The sequence below is a fragment of the Pteropus medius genome, unplaced genomic scaffold, assembly GCF_902729225.1.
Source record: "Pteropus medius unplaced genomic scaffold, Ma_sr-lr_union100, whole genome shotgun sequence".
Lineage (NCBI taxonomy): Eukaryota > Metazoa > Chordata > Mammalia > Chiroptera > Pteropodidae > Pteropus > Pteropus medius.
The window spans coordinates 18,034,343-18,052,722 of record NW_024349796.1 but is presented as its reverse complement, the minus strand read 5'-3'; the positions used below and the strand labels follow the sequence as shown (position 1 = coordinate 18,052,722).

The window sequence follows — 18,380 nt, the reverse complement described above, 5'->3', positions numbered from 1 at the left end:
ACCCGGGGCCCTCCTGGCACCAGGAGCTGGCCCAGGACGAAGCCACCCCTCATGCCTGCAGCCCACATGCCCACGCCACGCCAGCAATAAAGGCCGCCACACACCGAACGGCGCTTCCGTCACTTCCCTTCAGAGGGACAGGAGCTGAGCAGGACCCTGGTCTTCCCTGCTGGGCGGGCGGGCGGGAGAGGAGAGGTTTGGCAGCTACCAGGGCCTGAGTCCCTGTGAGGCTGGGGTTCCTGGGTACACTGAGCCCCAGAGACCGAGGAGGAGGGACGGGGTGGGGGGAAGGGGAACCTCACGCACAGAGCCCCGTTATCACAGAATCCAGGTCCCCTGGCAGGACAGGGAGGCCTGGACGTGTGTCCGCGAGGCCACTCCGGTCATCTCTGGGCACAGCCCCACCCACTCTCCACAGCCTGCAGCTGAGCCGGTGCCCCCGCCCCGTCCCCAAACCCAGGCTCTGCAGCCCACCTCAGCCGCCCCCCGAGAGAGGGGCATGAGGTCCACCCAGTTCCCTCTGACACCACAGTGTCTGCCCGGGGTGGCGGTGTGGTCTGGGGACCTTTCTCCGGCCCTCCTCTTCTGCCGGGGGCCTGTGGTCAGCCCTCTGCTCTAGCGGGCCTGGTCCCGCCTGTAACACCCCCAGGCCCAGGTGGGTGCAGAGGGCAGCCTCACTGCCGTGTTCTGAGCCTCCCTGAGGCCAGGTCCCAGTTAACTTCCCTCCGAGGTCCCCAGGTAGTCAGGAAAGATTCTCGAGTGCCCTGAGCACTGTCCTCACACGGTGCCGACCTGGTCCACTCTGCGGTCCCCAGGCCAGGTCCTCATTCCGGCACCGCAGCCGGCCGGAGTCGGAGGGGCGTCTGGGCAGGTGGCCCTTCCCGCCCCACTTACCAAGGAGAGAGCACAAGTGTGAGTCCAGGGGCGTAGCCGGCCACCTTCCGGGTCCCACAGGCAAGGGCGTGGGCTTCGGGTCCTATGCTCTCGCCGTGACACCTCCAAGGGAAGGAGGGACCGTGGACGTGTGCACAGAACACACGGTGACGGGCTCATGGGGCAGAGGGGCCACCGAGGCACGCACGCCACCTGCTCGGCTCCGTTCCCCTGCACTCCAGGGCCAACCCTGCGGCAGGAGCCGAGCCAGATGCTGAAGGTGTGGGGTGGCCGAGAGCCACCTGGGGCTCCTGACCGCTCTGGAGCGGGGATGCTCAGCGGGGTGGCCACCCGCCAGGTCCCTGGACTCCTGCCCACCCGGCCCCCACCACAGCCTCTCTGGGCACACCGCTGGCCACGGGGGTCTCTCGGACGCTGTCTACGGCCATCTGCTCGGGGAAAACAACCTCCCAGCTCACTTGGCCCCGACTCGGAGACAGCAGGCTCCCCCACTCTGGAGCGTCCGTCAAGGTGGAGCTCCGTATGTCCCCCCCCTCAGAGGTGGGGGGGCTTCGAGAGAGAAGAATGGACTCTGCAGGGGCCTGGTGGCCCTGAAGTCCAGCACTGCCAGCCGGGGGCCCGGGCTCCGCCCCGGGCTCCCCACTTCCCCACTTCCACGCCTGGCCTGCCACCCCCAGCTCTGCAGCTGTGGCGGCCCCTTCCCTTCTCGTGCCTGAGTCCCCTCGCCTGGCCCATGGACTGACGGGGAGGCGGAGGGCAGCGGCGTGGGCGTGACAGGCCTGACCGTGCAGAGCGCGGCGCCTGCTGAGCTGTGGCGAGTCCCAGCTGTCACGACTGCTGCTTTGGTGTAACTGGCCACCAGGTCTGGGGGGGCCTGCGTGACCAGGTCTGGGGGGCCTGCGTGACCAGGCTCCAGTCATGTGACTGTGGTCTGGGGCCTGCGCACCAGGGTTTGGGGCCTGTGTGACCAGGTCTGGGGCCTGGGCGGACCAGGTCTGGGCCCATGCGGACCCCAGGTCTGGGGTGGGGCCTAAGCACCAGGTTCCAAATTGCACAGCAATTGGCTGGTTCTCATGCAGGGGCTTTCCGGAGCCCCCAGAAGCCTCTCTACTTTGTGGGTTCAATGTCAGGTCTTCTCCGTGACCAGGCCACGGGGGGCCGGGGTGGCGAGAACCTGCTGCTGCTGACTGTCCCCGAGCAGTGGCTGCAGCGCCGTCCCCCTGCTGGATGGAGGTGGCAGAACCCACTCCCACGGGCTCCGCCCCTGACTCCGACATCAGTTTCTGGAAAGGATGGGGCTGGACTCGCCCTGGGGCGGGGGCCAGTGTGTCATCTCCCAGGAGCGTCTTCAGGTTAGGGCTGAGCCCTCGGCCGGCTGTGCAGAGCAGACCAGGCCAGAGCTGCTCCCTGACACGTGGCCCTGGGCACTTGCCTCTCTGGGCTCAGCCCTCCCAGCCTGTCCCTCAGCTCTGCTCGGAGAGAGGCCGGGTGCAAAGTGGCTAAACTGGCCCTTCGCCTCCCACCCGTGTCCCTCCCGTGTCCCTCCTCTGTCCCTCCCGTGTCCCTCCTCTGTCCCTGGGACAGGCCCTGTGCAGCCACTTTACATACATTCTCTCCTCCGCCACCCACGGTCCCCAGGCCACGTCCCGTGTGCAGATGAGGAAACTGAGGGCCAGAGGTTTCGGCCGCTCCGTTAGTAAGCGCGGAGCTAGGCTTCGAAGCCAGGTCTCTGGCTCTCCCCAGCACGGGATCTTGTTGAGTGAGGAGCCCCCCAAGTTTCCCATCTGCAGTGCCTGCTCCAGACCAGAGCCCCTCGTGAGCCGGCAGGGCTGGGTTGAGGGATCAGGGCTGGCCCTGCACCTCCCTGCCCGCCCACCCAGGAAAAGCATCCGCCGCCCCACTGCCTGGCCTACCAGCCTGCCGGAGGGATGAGCAACACTGGGGGCCAGCCTGGAGGTGGCTCCAGAGGCAGCTGCTCACGGGGACACGGGGCTTTGTCCAGATGCAGCACAGTCGGCAGACTGTGATGGCAGCCTGATCTCGTGACCAGAGTGGCTGGGGGGACCAGTCACTGCTTTGCCAGCGGGTCACCTCTGACTCTGCAGAGCGAGCCCCAGGGTGGGCTGACCAGGCTGCGGTTGGGGGCCAGGAAGGCATCAGGACCCCCGCGTCCACCCGCAAGCCTCCTGTCCAGCCAGACGGAGCTGGCTACTTCCATGCCCCCAAAGTCCTTGCTGTCCACCTCTGCAATGCTCTTCCTGTTTCCAGAATGCAGAATGCCATCCTTCCCTCTCTGCCCAAGTCCCTGTCTCTTTAAGAGATCCTGGGGGGCGGGGTGGGGGACCCTGAGTGCCTGAGGCTTCCTCTGGCAGCACCCCCCACGCAACCTGGGGAACCCCACCCCAAAGGCCGGAGATTCGCAGAAACCAGGTCTGGCTGCCCAGCCTGCCCTTCCCTCCTGGGCCGCCGGAGTTCAGCCCCACCCACCACTCATCTGGGGTTCTCAGCCCCCACCCCAGCAGCTACAGGATCATAAATTGCTCTCAACTGGACTCAGGAGATGTCCCCACACTCCGTGGCACCGCCCCACCCGTGGCCCTGTGCTCAGGCCTCGGCCCCACCGGCCACACCTGCAGCGCACCCCAATCCCCAGCAGGTCCCCCGGGAAAGTCAGGCCCAGGCAACGCAAGTCTGAAGGAGCTGGAGGGCTGGGGCCGCTTTTCAGGAATGTTGGGGAGGACCGGGGGCTGGGGCGGCTCCCGGCCGGGATTTGCTGACAGTGGGTTGGGGAGACCTGCTGAGCACAAGCTGCCTCACCCCCTGCTCTCCCCACCCACCCCGCCCTGCCGATTCCCACCAGGAGGTGGCCTCCGGGACGCAGGTCTGCCAGGGTGAACGGAGGAGGTCACTTCTTTGCTCGTTGGGGGTGGCGGGCAGGCAGAGTTCGTCCCTCTGAACTCGACACAGGGACCCTCTGGCCCCACACCTCCCGCCTACGGGGGCCCGGGGGGTCTGCTGGGAGAGGCTGGACGTAACGCACAAGTCAGCTGTGTGCTACCACTCACGAGTGACATCGGCCCCATGCATCGGGCACATCCTGCGTGCCGGGCGCCGGGCCCCGTAAGCCACACGCACACGGCGACCGTGCGGTTAGGGGGTGGCAGCCCAGGCAGCGGGGAGCAGGCTGCACCTGCGGGCAGGTGGCCGCTGCGAGAGAAGGTGCGACCCCATCTGCAGGGAAGGGGAGGGCTCCCGCCAACCCCACAGCTGGCCTGGCTTCTGCGGGAAGCTCCGTGCCCCGCCCGCCTGGGGCCCCTATGGCAGCAGCGGGAGGCAGTTTCTAGCCAAACCTGCCCGGGCTTTTTGCTGACGCCGTGGTTAGGTGGCAGCTGGGACCGGCAGGGCCAGTTCCGACAGCCTGACTCACTGGCGTCCGAGGGCTCTGACTCCCGCCACGGAGGGGGCGGGTGTGGGGATCGTGCAGGAGCCAGACTGTGGGCTCCCGGCCCTGGCCAGCCGGGGGGCTCCTGGAGGTCCCGGGGCGCTGGCGGGCCCGGGGAAAGGAGACTTGACTGGCGCTCTGAGAGTCACAGGGTGTCACGCAGAGTGGCAGGACTAGAAGGGACCCCTTGGAGAAGCCTCCCCCAAGGCCAGACAGTGGCCGGCAGATCCGGGGCGCCCCGGCGCGTTTACTGAGAATCCTTTTTTCTGTGGCTGGGCCACTTCTCCCATGAGAACTGGGTGACCCGAGAATAAAATTGTCCCGGCCTTCCGGTCAGGCGTGCGTGAGGCCCCGGAGTCCGTGGCGGTTACTGCCCAGCGTGGGAAACGACGCAGACAAGCAAGATGCTGCTCTGCCCAGGGGCCTCGGCGCAGCGCAAGGGGCGGGGCCTCGGCGCTGCGCAAGGGGCGGGGCCTGGGCACGGGGCGGACTCAGGGGCGGGCGAGCAGGGCCACGGTGACGGGCTCTGACAGGCAGGGCGGGGGAGGGCACGCCGGGCAGAAGGGACCCGCGGAAGCAGTGGGATTGGAGGAGCACCCCGTGTGTGGGGAGACGCCGAGGTGGGCGGGGTGCAGGGACCCCGCAAACGGGAAGGGGGAGGCAGGGGCGGCTGGGGCAGCTCCGGGGCGCAGCAGACACTCGCTGGCGAAAACGGGGTGCTGGCGGGGGCGTGGTCGGCATTATTCTGGTGGCTCTCGAGTGGTGGCACTCACTCCGGTGGCTGGGAGGTGGGTGGGGGGCGAGGGGCTGCCCGGGACACCATAGCATCTTGCTGTGGCGGAGGCCCTGCTGGACGGGGGCAGTGGGCGTGGAGGCCAGGTGGTGCCTTCGAGCCGTCGGGACTTGGTGCCCAGGTGGGAAGGGACGCGTTAAGCTCGAAGCCGGAGTGTCCTGCTTGGGCGACTGGGTGGGGGTTGCCTTCGGCTTCTGTTTCTCAAAAGCAAATAAACCAAACTTCACGTGGCTCGGGCTGGTTTTAGACTCGAGCCCTGGGCAGAGGAGGGACGGCCCGGGTCGGGCAGGGCTGGGGACAAGCGCCGAGGACAGCCAGAGAGGCTGGGGGTCCCCCTGGGCGCCTCAGTGTCCCCTGCATGAGCAGCGGAAGTCACGGCCCTGGGCGTGTTTGCTCTCTCCCTAGGCCTCGCTCCGGCCGCGAGGTTAAGGTAGACACCGGTGTCGTGAGCTCTGGTGAGGGCCGACCACGTGGACACGGCAGGGCTCTGAGGGGCTGTCCCTCCCCCTGGGGGCACTCTCGGTCCTCGCCTGGTTTGGGACCCGTAAGACGGGACCCTGGAAGGAAGTGAGCAGCCCTTCGTTCTTCAATGGCACCCCAAATAATCCACTGCTCGAAAACATGCAAAGAAATGCCAGCAATTTATTGGTTCCCTCTATTTCCAAAAAAGCAAATACACAGCGTATCACACGGGCGGACTGGGCCTGGCCAGCACGAGGCTGTCACACGGACGTGGAGCAGTGGACGGTGGGCTCCTGGACACCCTGCAGCAAGCGCCTCCACCCACAGCCGGCCCTGCCGCCCGAGCCGTCCACCCCTCAGCCAGGCTCCAAAGTGGACGAGATGGCCTGTCGGTGCCTCCTCGCCCTCGGGACAGGCGTGGGGGCTGCACTGCTGGTCTGGCCCCCACTGGATGGGGCTGGTGGCCAGCGACTGGCTCTGTCTGGGGTCAGGGCAGGGACGGGGAGAGCCCGAAGCTCTGTGTGCTTCCTCCCTTGGCCGCAGGTTGGAGAGTCTCGTCCTGGGCATCTGCCCTGACGGCGAGGCCAGCGTGGCCTTAAAACATGGAGAAGGCCCGCGGACACGCGGAGCCTGGCACCCCTGCTCCCTTCCCCTGGGATGTGCGTCCTCGGGCCCCTCTCGGGTTTGCCTCTTCCTAAGTGACAGGCATGGGTCAGAGGCCGGGTGACAGGCCCAGGTGGCAGGCCTAAGGGGACACGAGAGGTTACCAAAATCAAGCCTGATTGCCCACCTCTGAGTGGACTGGACAGCGGTCTCACACTGGGGCCACTACAGCCAGGGCCCACGTCTCCTCTTTCTTCCAGGAGAAGGTCAACCCATGGGGACAGGCCTGTGGCCTCTTTGCTCATGCGTGTCCTAGGTGCCGGGAACAGCAAGGCCTGGGGCTCCACACGGTTTTAAGACGTGAATTCCCCTGGGCCCAGATGCGGGCGGGCAGTCATCCCGAAGCCTCCTCCTAGGACATCCTGGGGGGGCCAGGGTCTCACGTGGCCGCTGGGGCGGGGGTGAGCCAGGACCTTCCGTCATGAACAAAGCGGGGAGAGCATCACACCCACGGCACGGAGGACAGCTGGTCAGCGGCTGTCACCACGGGTCTCAGTGGTCACAATGACAAAGGCATATCCTCAGTCCAGAAAAGCTTCTCCTCTGACTGCTGGGGAAGAGCGGGGTTGGGTGGGGTGCCGGGGGGGAGGGGCAGCTTATCCTCTCCTGGGGAAGAGCACGGCGGGCAGCTAACTCCTCCCTGACACTGACGATGCCGGCACGGGTGGCAGCTGGAACGGGAGGGGCCTGGGCACCCGTGTCCCGCTCCGTCTACAGCATATGCTAAGGGCTATTTACAGCAAGCTTTTCTCGGGGGCCTTCGGCCGCCTGAAATGCGCAGGAAGCTGGGGCCTTGGGCGTGCCGGCGGCCTGGACGGGCCTCCTTCATCACGCCCTGCCGTTTTCACAAAGACGGGCTGGAGACAGGACGGCCGGGGCTCGGGGGACGGTGGGGACGGCAGGGACGGCCTCCGGTGGGGCTTGGACTTGGTGGTGGCCTGATAGGACAGTTCCCTTTGCCAGTTGACCCTTCCCTTCCTCCGAGTCTCCTGGGACCCAAACCCGCCCTCGCTCCGGTCCCCCAGGCGTGCAGGCGTGGCGGGAAGTGTCCGAGGTGGATTTCCAAGTGGCCCTTGTCCCACTGGACGCTGCAGCGGGTCCCTGCCTGGCTCCAGCCTGGCCCCCGGCCCACAGGAAGCACGAAGACCAAACACTCTCCCCTCCCCCCACCGCCCCGAATGGCTCTCGGGCTCCGAGCACCATTTTGCCCTTCTTTCTCCCCAAACGGGCAGATTACCAGCCCCCCGAAGAACCAGAGGCTGCGCCTGCCTGACAGGTACACAGCCTGGGACTGGGGAGGCCCCTCTCCAGCTCCCAGTCCCCAGACAGACCCCACGTAGCCAGGCGGGCGTGACTGTCTTTGCCCGTCCCCAGGGCCCACACCCTGCCCAGCCCAGTCCCCGCGGCTCCGTGGGAAAGGCGGCATCCCCAGGAGCCAGACCAGCCCACAGACACGTGAACTCCAGCACCGGGCCGACGGCCCTTCCCACAAAGCCGCCCCAAAGTGGGAGGCCCACCCGCCCCGCCCCCGGAGGCTGCCCCCCGCGGGGCCCACCCGGCACGGGCATTTCCGGAAGTGCGGCCCTAACGAGAAGCACGGTCACTGGCGCGTGAGCACGACGACTTCGCCACCTCGTGCCCCGATCTCCCGGCTCCCTAGCTTCCTGGAGTCCGCGGTCATGCCGCCAGGCACGCACACACACGCACACACGCGTGTGCACACACGTGCACACACCTACGTCACACACACGTATATATACCGTTTCTCAGCAAAAGAAGTATCGACATCATAAAAGCCCCTTTAACTCAAGAAAGGCCCCCTCCCCCACCCCCGTCGCTTGCCATTTCTCCCAAGGCAAAAAAAAGAAGAATCTAAGAATATTTCCGTCATCCGCGGTTTTCAGATTTGCTCTCAGTTGCTTGACTTTTTCCGAATGCTGCACAGATGGGCAGAACGACCCTCCGGCCAGCCTGCGGTCTCCTCCGAGGAGCCGGTCACTTCTGCAAAACAAGCAGCCGCCCAGTCAGTGAGCACAGGGACGCGTCCTATGCCAGTAGGTCCAGCCGCTACCCGCCTCCCACCACATCTGCTCGGGTGAGCACTGGCCTAAGGCCAGATCCGAGGACACCCTGACACATGCACGGGTGGACTCAGAAGCATGTCGGCTCTGTCCCCACTGCCGTGCGCGCCCCGTCCGGCTCATACGGTGCCAGCCCAGTGCTGAGCTCCTGGACAATCTGCTAAGTTGAGTGTCCCCCCATTCTCATCTTCATGCTGATGGCCATCTGCCGGGAAAGGGGGTCTGCAGTCTGACTTGATCTTTGTCTGGACCACAGGGGCAGCCTCTGTGCACCAGGACCCTCCCGAGGCGTCGGGGAGCTGGCAGGCCAGCCGGGCTTCAGCTCGAGAGGCCCTGGCCTCATCCCTGGCTGTCTGCAGAGGCTCCACACCGCGGCCGCCTCGGGTGACCCTCTCCGAGGCCAACGAGGTCTGGCTGCAGTGTCTAAGTGTGGTCTTTGCCTCCCTTGGCTCCCCGAATCAGAAACACTCCGCGTGCTCATCTGCAGATGGGTTCCTGGGCCGGGCGTGTGCGCCAGCGAGCACCTGGGGCTCCACCGAAAGGTGGGGCTGGCCGGCCTCTGTCACAGACCCTGGTTCTGAGCTTTTGGTCCCTAGGGTCATCTGCTGGAAGTAGGCCTGTCCACACCGGGACGTGCGGAGGCTGGACAGCAGATTACACAAAGGGTAAGGAAGTAGCCAGGGGAAGCCCAGACCCAGGACAGTGTACGGTGTGACCGCCGGGGGCCATTCACGCTGCGTTCCGAGTAGACGGCACTGTGCTCCCAACACGGCTGCCCCAGCAGCTCTGCCCAGACCTCTGGCCAGAGGACGCTGCCAGGACGCTGCACATCCTGGTGTCCTGTGGTGGGACAGCCCACGGCACCCCGGCCACGCAGTGCACGCAGCTGTCCTCACAGCCTTCATGTCTGCAGACCAAAGGCCGCCTGTGTCCCAGAGACCGGCCAGGGCTACGGCAGGGCCCACGGCAGGGCCCGGGGGGCGGGTGTCCTTACCTGTGAGCTGAGCTTGCTGGAACAGCCTCCTCTCAGAAGCGGGAGGTGAAGTTCCTGAGGCTGTTGGCCCCGGCTAAGGCTCCCAGCATGTTTCTGTCGAAGCCTTGCTGTGGGGAGACACACAGCACCGGTGAGCACCCTGGGGTGGGGCGCGGGGCTGCCCTGGGCGCCCAGCACGTCCTCAGGCTCCAGCCGAGCACTCGGGACATGCCGTGGATGTGTGTCGGGGCCCAAATGCGCCTAACCAGAGGTGCCACCGCGGCGAGGCCCCCCGCCTCCGTGAGTCAGCGACAGGCCCAGGGCATCTGAGTTCCTGCCTTTGCGGGAGCCTCCCCGGCCCCAGCTCCCGCGCTCCTGCCCGGCGGAGACCGGGGCTTGGCCCTGCGGATTCTCCTAGCAGACAGCAGGTGCCCGATTTGGGGTGCATGCTGGCGGTGGTGGGGCCCAGATGCCAGCCTCTCATGGACCGTGGGAACACGAAGGTCTGAGACTGCGGCCGGTCCGAGCCCCAGTCCTGCCTGGTCCCCTGACGCCACTGTCCCTGCAGGCTGGTTCCCACCTCCGGCCTATGCGGGTCGCGCCCGGCCTTCTGCGGCCCAGGCCTCCTCCCGGCTTCCGACCCCCAGCCGCCTCCTTGCCTGCTCCCGCTCACGTCAGGACAGACAGAGATCCCCACCCCGTCATCGAAGGGCACTGTTTCCCCCATCCTTTGTCTCCCCTCTTCCCGGCTGAACCAAGGGGAACAGGCTCCCTCGGCCCCACGGTGAGGGTCCCCTCCACGACTCCCCACCACGGCCCGGCCTGTCTCCAGGCCCCTAATCCGCCCTTCAGACTCAGCCTCTGCACGTCACCCCTCCGCCGACCTGCTCCGTCGCCGTGGCCAGTCTCCAAGCAGAGGCGCGAGCGCGTCCACCCCACGTTCCGTTTCTCCCACCGCCCGCCCTCTGTCCCCCTCCCCGGGTGCTGAGGTCACCGCTGGACACAGGCAGCAGCCCCAGGGTGCCTGCGTCCCCTCCGCCCCTCACCGACGTGGCAGGCATCTTCCTGGCTCCCCAGTGCCAAAGGCAGCCTCTCGAGCTCTTTGGTCTGAGACGAAAGGGTCTGCAGTGCAGCCAGGGCGCACGCCACGCCCTCGGCCCAGGCGTCCGGCGCATCTCCCTGCGGTCCTCTGCCCCCCGCGTCCTGAGCCCCGAGGTCTGCTCAGAGCTTGACCGCGCTCCCTGGCCGACCTGCCTCCCCGCTTTTGCCTGCTCAGCCTTGGGAAGCCGCGGGGTTCGGAGGGGGCCTTACCTGTCTGAGGATGGCCTGCAGTTCCTTGCTGGACCACAGGTCTGACAGGAGGAGCCGGGCGGCTTCTGCGGCCTTGGGCGAGGAGCTGGGAGCGGGGGAGGTCACGTGACAGTCAGACCCTGGGAGGCAGGAGCCCAGGTCCCCCTCCCCCGCCACCCTCGCCTTGGCCCAGGGTGCGTGAGCAAGGAGCTGCATTCAGCATCGGGCCAGTCACTCTACACAGCGGCACGACCCTGCCCCTGCCACCGGGAGGCACCCAGGAGTCTCCTTGGTGGGTGGGGGGCTCCGTGGGGGGATGCACGCCCCATTCTGGTCCCCTGCCCTCATCCCGCCCTTATCCCGGACAAGGGGCCCCGTGGGGCAGACTGAAGCTCCTGTGCGGCCGGGTCTGCTGCTCCCGCCTCCCGCTGGCCCTCTGAGGGCTCCGTTCCCCGGAGGCCCCTGGCGAGAAGTGCGCGGCCCTGAGGCCTGGCGGCTGGACCCTCGGCTCCCAGGTGCCCTGGGCTCTGGATTCAGGCCCACTCCCAGGCGAGGTACCACTGCAGCCCCACGTGTGTGCCTTCTCGGAGACGGGGCCGCCCCGCGGGGCAAGCACAGGACCGTCCCCCGCGCACCTGCTGCGGCACAGGTTGACCACGTTGTTGACCATGCTGCTGGAGAAGTATTGCTTGGCCAGCTGTGGCTGGGAGGCCAACAAGTTCCTCACGGTGTAGCAGACCGAGGACAGGATGTCTTCCGAGTTGCTGGTGTTGCCGGTGTGACTGGTGAGGAGCCTGGTCACCTCAGGGAACACCTGGTTCCCTGGAGAGAAAGGAGTGGCCTCGTGGGGTCAGGTGACCGAGGGACAGAGGGGCCCAGGGGCCATTGTCTGTGACCACTGTCAGCCACGCCGAGCCAGGCGGCCCCTTGAGGCCCCGTCCCAGCTCCCATGCGGGGCTCGGCCTCCCCAACCTCCGGCTGCCGCTCCCGAGGCGCCCCCCAGGGCGTCCTCTCCGGGGTCACTCACCCATCACTCTGTGCAGCGCCGGGTGGCGTGACATGTTGCTGAGCAGGGAGGCCCCGGACCGCACCACGTCCGAGTTGCCGGACTGCAGTAGGCGGGCGATGTGTGGCAGGCCTTTCTCCTTCAGCCCGATCAGCTGGCTCATGCCGCTGGACATCTGGGCGGGGGGCACCGAGTGAGGACCTGGCCTGTGGCTCCCAGGCGCCCCACGCAGAGAGACCCCCCTTCTGGCTCTGGCACAGGCTCTCCCGGCACCCACGGCCCTCCCTGCCTGGCCGCGGCCCCGGCCCCCCGGCCAGCCTGGAACGCGAGGGCTGGTGAGCACGTCTCCGTCCCCTTGCTCACGGGCGGCCAGACTGCTCAGCACTGGCCCCGCGCTGCCTCCTTATCGTTCCCAGCAGTGTCCCTCACGTGACACTGTACAGTCCAGGGTATTTGTCCCTTAAAGCAGCACCGGCCACCCGCTCCCAACTTCCCCGCCCCCGAAGAATTCCATGCATGTCTGCCGAGCGCTTGCCCGAGACAGGACAGCTAAGGGGGGTCTGTGCTCACACAGCCCCCCGGACATGGGCCAGCTCACCCGGCCTCCAGCCACCGAGCCATGCTGGCCATAATCTGGTCCGGGCCGGTTCAGGCCCCGAGACCCCCGGCCTCACTGCACACAGAGGCTTCTCACTTACTGTCAGCCCCCCGTGGCCGGCCTCTACCCCGCTCCTTCCGTCTGCCGTGCAGACAGGGTGGCTGGCCGCCTGCCGCCGAAGGGCTGCCTCAACAAAAGGGGGACCCCCCCTCGCCACAAACGCTGTTCACCCTGTCCCCCACCTCAGGCAGGGCCAGCGTGGGGCTGGGCATCACGAGGCAAAGGGGACACGTGGGCACAGAGTCCAGCAGGAGGGGGCTGCCACGCTCTACACCCCGGGGGTCCCCGGGGCTGGCCCGCTCCGCCCCCTCGTCCGTGCCCCGGTGCCCGGCCCTCTGCCGTGTTTGCAGAGCAAAGCTCTGAGCCTCTGCGTGGCTGACGCGACTCGGGACAGACTCTGAGGGAGCAGGGGGCGGCCGGGTTGCGGCCCGGCCGCGGGCTGGGGGCGGGGGCTCCTCACCAGCCCCTTGCTGGCGGTCAGGTTCTGCAGCGCCCCGGCGCAGGCCTCCAGGGTGGCGTCCTTCTTGCTCTTGCCCATGAGGTTCAGGTAGGTGCGGACGGCGTCCGAGTGGTACAGCCAGCTGCTGCCCTTGGGGTTGATCTCCTCCTCGGGCAGCGGGAAGTCATAGTTGTTGTTCTGTGGACAAGGGGCAGGTCAGCACATGGCCTCTGAGGGGATGGAGCCCACTCCCACCAGCCCCGCCCCAGGGGCCTGGCTCCTGGGCGGGGGAGGACTCCATGATGCTGCTCTGAAGGGGAGTGAGGGACCGGCGATGGTCCCCAGACTGTGTCTAAGGGACAGGGAGCCGCTCGGATCTCGGACGGTGTGGCTGGCTGCTGCCCAAACCTTCCAGCTGTGTGCGGCTGCCTTGGGGCCTCACACCCTGATGTCCTCCCAGAGTCCATGCTTGACCCACTCTGGGTCCGGGGGTGGCCCAGGGCCTGGTCCGCGCAGCCGTGCCGTGGACGGAGCCTGCGCCCCACCCAGCACCCCACCCAACCCCGGCACCTTCTGCTTCTGGGAAACCAGGAGGCGGGGAGGCAGAGGGAGCCAGGCCAGAAAGGGATGCAGCGGGGACCCCTCACCAGCCACGCAGGACGTGAGGGGGGAGGTGAGGCTTGTCCCCTGGGGCTGGTTTCAGGGCCCGGAGAAGACGGGTGGACGGGCCGGGGGCCGGGCGCCTGCTCACCATCATCTTGTCGCTCTTGTTGCTGAAGCAGCTGGTGGAGGACTTCTCGGTGTGGGCGTTGCGGGTGTGGTACTCTAGCTGGCGGTAGCGGGTGGGCACCTCGGCGTCCAGGCGGTAGGAGAGGTTGTGCAGGATGCACATGCAGTTCTCCACGGACTGGGGGCGAGCAGAGTGCGCCCTGAGCCGCCGCCGGCCTGGGGCTGGGGCCCCTCACTGCCCGAACCCCCCGCGGGCAGCACTCATCCCCCAGGGCGCGTCTGGAACCTGGATTTCCTGCCCTTGTGAGCTGAGGGGCCGGCCCCCCTTTCTGGGCCCCAGGCTCCAGACTGTAAAAGGAGGCCGGCCACCTACTCCTGGACTATCGGGGCGATTACACATGCAAAGTGCCTATCATGGGGCTGAGCACCTAGGAGGACCCCAGACAGAGGTGTGTTCCCTCTGCTACGGCCAACGCGCCTGTGGTCACTGGGCTGTCGGAGGACACGCCTTCTGTCCGGGTCACGCCTTCAGGAGCAGCTCTGACGGGCCCCATGTCCCCAGCCCTCAATAGTGAGGTGCTGGCCCAGCCCACGTCCCCACGATCAGAGCCCGGCACCCGGCCAGCCGCTGCTCCTGGAGGCCCGCCTTTTCCTCTGGGGACCAGCCTGGGGTTTGGGCGCAGACCTGCCCCCCCCACCCCCGTGTCCGGTCCTGCCTCCCGGGGCCCCCCAGGAGGTGTTCTATCTGGATCAGAGAGCCACATGCCCACGGGGACCGGGCCGAGCAGCCAGTGGACAGGCTCTGCCCTGAGGCCTGCGGTCGCTCTCAGGGGAGGCGCCACTTGGGGCTCCCCTGTCACCTTGTCGTCGCAGCGGCTGGCGGCCACGCAGCTCTGCACGTAGGCCATGAGGGCGTCGATGAGCCCCGTGTAGTTTCGCATGGTCTGACGGCCCGCGTCAGCGGAGCTCAGGTTCCTGCCGGAGAGGAGAGGGGAGGAGAGAAGGGTGAGGGGCCGGGGCCCAGAAGGGGAGGGGGGGCGCAGGTTGGGGAGGAGGAGCAGAGAAGGGAATGTGGACGAAGGCAGCTGAGTTCTGGCAGCCCCGGCCCGGCATGCACCTGCCCTCGTGGGCGCCGTGCACAGGGGCTGGGAGCTCCCGCCTGCCCCACTTCTTTCGTGGGCCCTGACGCTGGATCTGGGAGTGGAGCCAGAGGCCCCTCCCCAGGGGAGCAGCGTCTGCCCCCAGCCATGGGGTCGATCCCAGGCAGCCCTGCAGCCCTGCGAGGTCCTTAATTAACCCCGCTTTTCATCTCCCCAGTCCCTCCCCCCACTCCCTGGAGGCCGCTGCTGGAGGCTGGCAGGGAGGAGGAGCCCAAGCTGAGACACAGAAGCCCATGCCAACTGCACCCCGTTCTGGGGTGTGCCCCAGGACCTGGGGAAGACAAACCCCAGAGAGCTAGGTGTGACCCCAAAGGGACCTGCTCCACCTTCGGACCAACTCGTAAACCTCTCCGGGAATGAACACACCCAGGTCCCGCCTCCTCTCCCCCGGGGGCTTCGCCACACCCTGAGGAGGAGCTGTGGGATACTTGGGGTGAAGCACTGCCATCTCCCCACCAGTGGATGTGGGAAAGGGCTTCAGCACCACAGCCGGGAAGTGACTCATCAGCAGACTTTCGTCGGAAAGAATGGCCTTGCAGGTGGCACAGGAAGCTCGTTTTCCAGCGGTGGTGGGGGGGGCAGGGGGAGCGGGCAGCGTGTTCCCGCCCGGGTGGTCCCACTCTTAGAGTTGGAGGAGGTGGCGGGGTCGCGAGCCACATCCAGGACAGGAAGTCGGGCTATGGACCTTGGGGTTGGCCCCCGAGGACCAGGTGTGCCTGTTCCGCGCTTCGCCCCGCTCGGCCTTGGCTGACGGACGCGGAGCTGCCTGGGGCAGGTGGACCTGCTCACCCCGCTCCCTCACCTCAGGCAGCCCGTGGCATTGAAGAAGACCTCAGGGTCCACGACTTCTCGGGACACGTTGCTGTTGCCGTCACACCAGCCGGAGAAGGGGACGATGACGCGGTCGGTCAGGACGGGCAAGGCGTCGGCGATGAGCTCTTCCTTCAGCTCGTCGGTGGAGGACAGGTTCCAGAGCAGCCCTGGAGTCGGGGATGGTCATGCCAGGCTCAGGACGACCGAGGGGCCACCCCAGCCCGCTCGGGCCAGCGAGCCTGCTGACACGTCACCTCCCAGCTGGACCTGGTCCGTCAGACCTACTGTCCCATTGTTTTGTGAGCCCATTTCCCAGTGTCTCAGATGGACCGTGGGTTCTTTGGGGTCAGGGTTCTGGAATTCTCTATCTAGGTCAAGATCATGCATGTGGAAGGTCACCAAAAAACACGGACGGGTCGACGTTCTCCGCATGCGCTTTAGTGCCAGAATCTCCCAGTGGCTCTATTTTCCACCTGCTGGCATTCTAGAAATATCCGTTACTCAGCCCACGGTCTCACCGTCCCCAGTCGAGGACACAGGGACTCTGCCTCTGTGTCCGCTGAGCGCTCAGCGTGTTTCGTGGGCCAGGGTGGGTGCCCCTGCCCCCTACAGCCCTCCTTTCTCCCCTTCTCCTGAAAACCCAGGGTCTGCTGGGATGGATCCTGCCTGGACACCAGCCCTCCGGCCCTTGCCCGATGTCCTCCAAAAGACCTTGACCCCTTGTGGGCATGCATAGCGCCCAGGGTCACCACGTGGACACCCTGACCCTGGCTATGGCCGGTGCCATGGACATCCAGGACATTAGCTGCGCCCTATGCTTGGCCCAGCTCCAGGGACGGCCCGCACCCCATCTGGGCCTCGGCCGTGGCCTTGGCCCCCCACGTCCCCCGGCTCTCGCCGGCCGGGCTCCCTACCGGTCAGCTGCTTCTGGATCTCGGCGTTGCCGGTTCTCTTCAGGAGACTGACGGCCTCGCGGATGCCGCCCTGCCTCCGGGTCTCCAGCTTGTTGGTGGCACTGCGGAACACCAGGTTGCGTAGGGCGCCGGCCGCTGCCTGCTGCACGTTCTGGTTGGGGCTGCGCAGGAGGTCCACCAGCTTGCAGATGCCCCCCAGCTGATAGACCTGTGGGGCAGACGCCTCTGATGACTCAGGCCGAAGAGCCTGCCTTCAGTTCAGAAGGGCCTGGGCCAGCCCGGATCAACGGGCCATGTGGCCAGCCCGGATAAATGGGCAGTGTGGCCAGAGGCCACGACAACTCAGCAGGGACCCTCGGAGGGGCACTCCTCCCCGAGCTGGCTGACCTCTGGACACCAGGGGAGAAAACACACCCGAGAAATGTCCACAGACCAGAGGGCTTCGCTCCGCAAACAGGTTAAGGTGCTCAGATCTGACCTTGATCAATGCGAAGCACACTCCCTGCCCCAGACAGCTGGGCAGGGCAAGGAGGAGCCAGCTGCAAATGCCCCCACCCATCGCTAAATGCAGGGTCAGGCCAATGCACCCGGGCCCTGCTCAGGCCTTCTGTGGGGGTGGAGGGGGCAGGGGTGAGGCCAGGTACCTGCTGCTTGGCAGACTCGTCCTGGAAGCAGGTGTGCTGGATGTAATAGGCCCCGATGGCCTGGTACTTCTCGTCCTGGGAGCTCAGGTACTGCACGGCCTTGGGGATGGTCAGCCCACTGCACTCGATGTCCTCGCTGCAGATCCTGCAAGGAGTGAGCCGTGGGGGCCGTTACGGGAGCTCTGGCGCAGGGACTCAGAAGTCCCCCTTGCGTCCCGAGCTGCCACGGCTTCATCTGCCCTCTGGAGAGTCAGGACAGGGCAGCCCCAGGCATGCCAGAGAACGCCCTGTGAACAGCTCCTCAGGGGCGGGAAAAGGCCCAGCCATGGTGAACATTGTCTGTGATAAGGTCCTGGGTTGATGTGCAAGCAGGTAAGTCACCTCTGCACTGAGAATAAACATTGCCCTGTTCTCAAGGGGACGCCCCCACCCACTCTGCCAGCTCTCACGTTCTGTGCGTGGCATTGGGAAAATGGAAGAGAATGGCTGTGAGCCTGCCCATCCGTCCATCCATCCGTCCATCCATCCATCCATCCATCAATTTCATCCATCTGTCCATCCATCCTCCCATCCATCTGTCCATCTAGATCCAGATCAGTCCATCCATCCATCCATCCATCCATCCATCCATCCATCCATCCTCCTATCCATCCCTCCATCCATTTACCATCTTCCCTTTATCCATCCTCCATCCATCCATCCATCCATCCAGTCCATCCACCACACCCACCACTCATCCCTCAGCCCTCCGTCTCTCCCTCCTTCCATTCCCAAGTCCAACTAATTCTTCTTATGCAAGAATTCTCACGTCTATTTCTTCTTCCTGTCCTCAGGGCCACTGCCTTGCTTCTGACTGTGCCCACTCTCCTGGAGACTGTGCGGGGGACCCCCGCCCCGGCCCTCTCCTCCAAGCTCCCCGCCCCACGCCTGACGCCCTTTTACAGATTAGCAGTCCTGACACCTGCTCACTGTGCTGTCCCCATCCTTGGCTATTCTGTGCTGCCGTGATGAGTTCAAACTGCTCAGAGTGAGAGCCAAGGGCATGTGGCAAACCATGTGAAACGCTGACGGTCACACTTCGTTGAGCCACAAACCCAGAACGTCTATGATTTAACTAAGTCTGGCTCTGCTGGGCGTGACTTCCAGGGGCCCCTCCGCTCCGGCAGGACGGTGCTACACGGCACCCCGTCCCACAGGGACACATCCCTCCGCTCTTCCAGAAAACTGATCGAGATGCCTGCAGGCTCTCGCACTCTGGCATGAATCGCGGCCCCCGGCGGGGCTCAGGGCTCATGACAGCACAGTGAGTGCCCTGGGGCTGCGCCTCGGCAGGGCTGGGGGGGCCTGAGAACGAGCATTGCTCATACGTTCCCAGGGCTGCTGCTGCTGCTGCCCGCCGAGGAACCCACTCTGAGACCC

The 18,380-nt window shown here is 66.3% G+C and overlaps 2 protein-coding genes and 1 long non-coding RNA gene across 3 annotated transcripts in view; 1 reads left to right on the top strand and 2 right to left on the bottom strand.

Annotated features, from left to right (window-relative positions):
- TNNT2 (troponin T2, cardiac type) overlaps nt 1-6,289 on the top strand; it is a 16,942-nt gene extending 10,653 nt beyond the window's left edge. The window contains exons 15-16 of the mRNA XM_039883646.1: nt 1,411-1,414; nt 6,200-6,289. Coding sequence (XP_039739580.1) covers nt 1,411-1,414; nt 6,200-6,289 — 94 coding nt within the window. The remainder of the gene's footprint in view (nt 1-1,410; nt 1,415-6,199) is intronic.
- Nucleotides 5,752-18,380, bottom strand: part of PKP1 (plakophilin 1) — a 47,444-nt gene continuing 34,815 nt past the window's right edge. The window contains exons 7-16 of the mRNA XM_039883566.1: nt 16,318-16,525; nt 15,393-15,570; nt 14,291-14,405; nt 13,453-13,608; nt 12,723-12,899; nt 11,626-11,779; nt 11,234-11,420; nt 10,620-10,704; nt 9,330-9,436; nt 5,752-8,255 (exon numbers count right to left, since the gene is read on the bottom strand). Of these exons, the coding sequence (XP_039739500.1) occupies nt 9,362-9,436; nt 10,620-10,704; nt 11,234-11,420; nt 11,626-11,779; nt 12,723-12,899; nt 13,453-13,608; nt 14,291-14,405; nt 15,393-15,570; nt 16,318-16,525 (1,335 nt within the window). The 3' untranslated portion in view covers nt 5,752-8,255; nt 9,330-9,361. The remainder of the gene's footprint in view (nt 8,256-9,329; nt 9,437-10,619; nt 10,705-11,233; nt 11,421-11,625; nt 11,780-12,722; nt 12,900-13,452; nt 13,609-14,290; nt 14,406-15,392; nt 15,571-16,317; nt 16,526-18,380) is intronic.
- LOC120619271 (uncharacterized) lies at nt 17,071-17,892 on the bottom strand. The gene is made up of 2 exons (XR_005657457.1): nt 17,770-17,892; nt 17,071-17,106 (listed from the first exon to the last, which is right to left on the bottom strand). It is a non-coding gene; the product is annotated as an uncharacterized LOC120619271 (long non-coding RNA).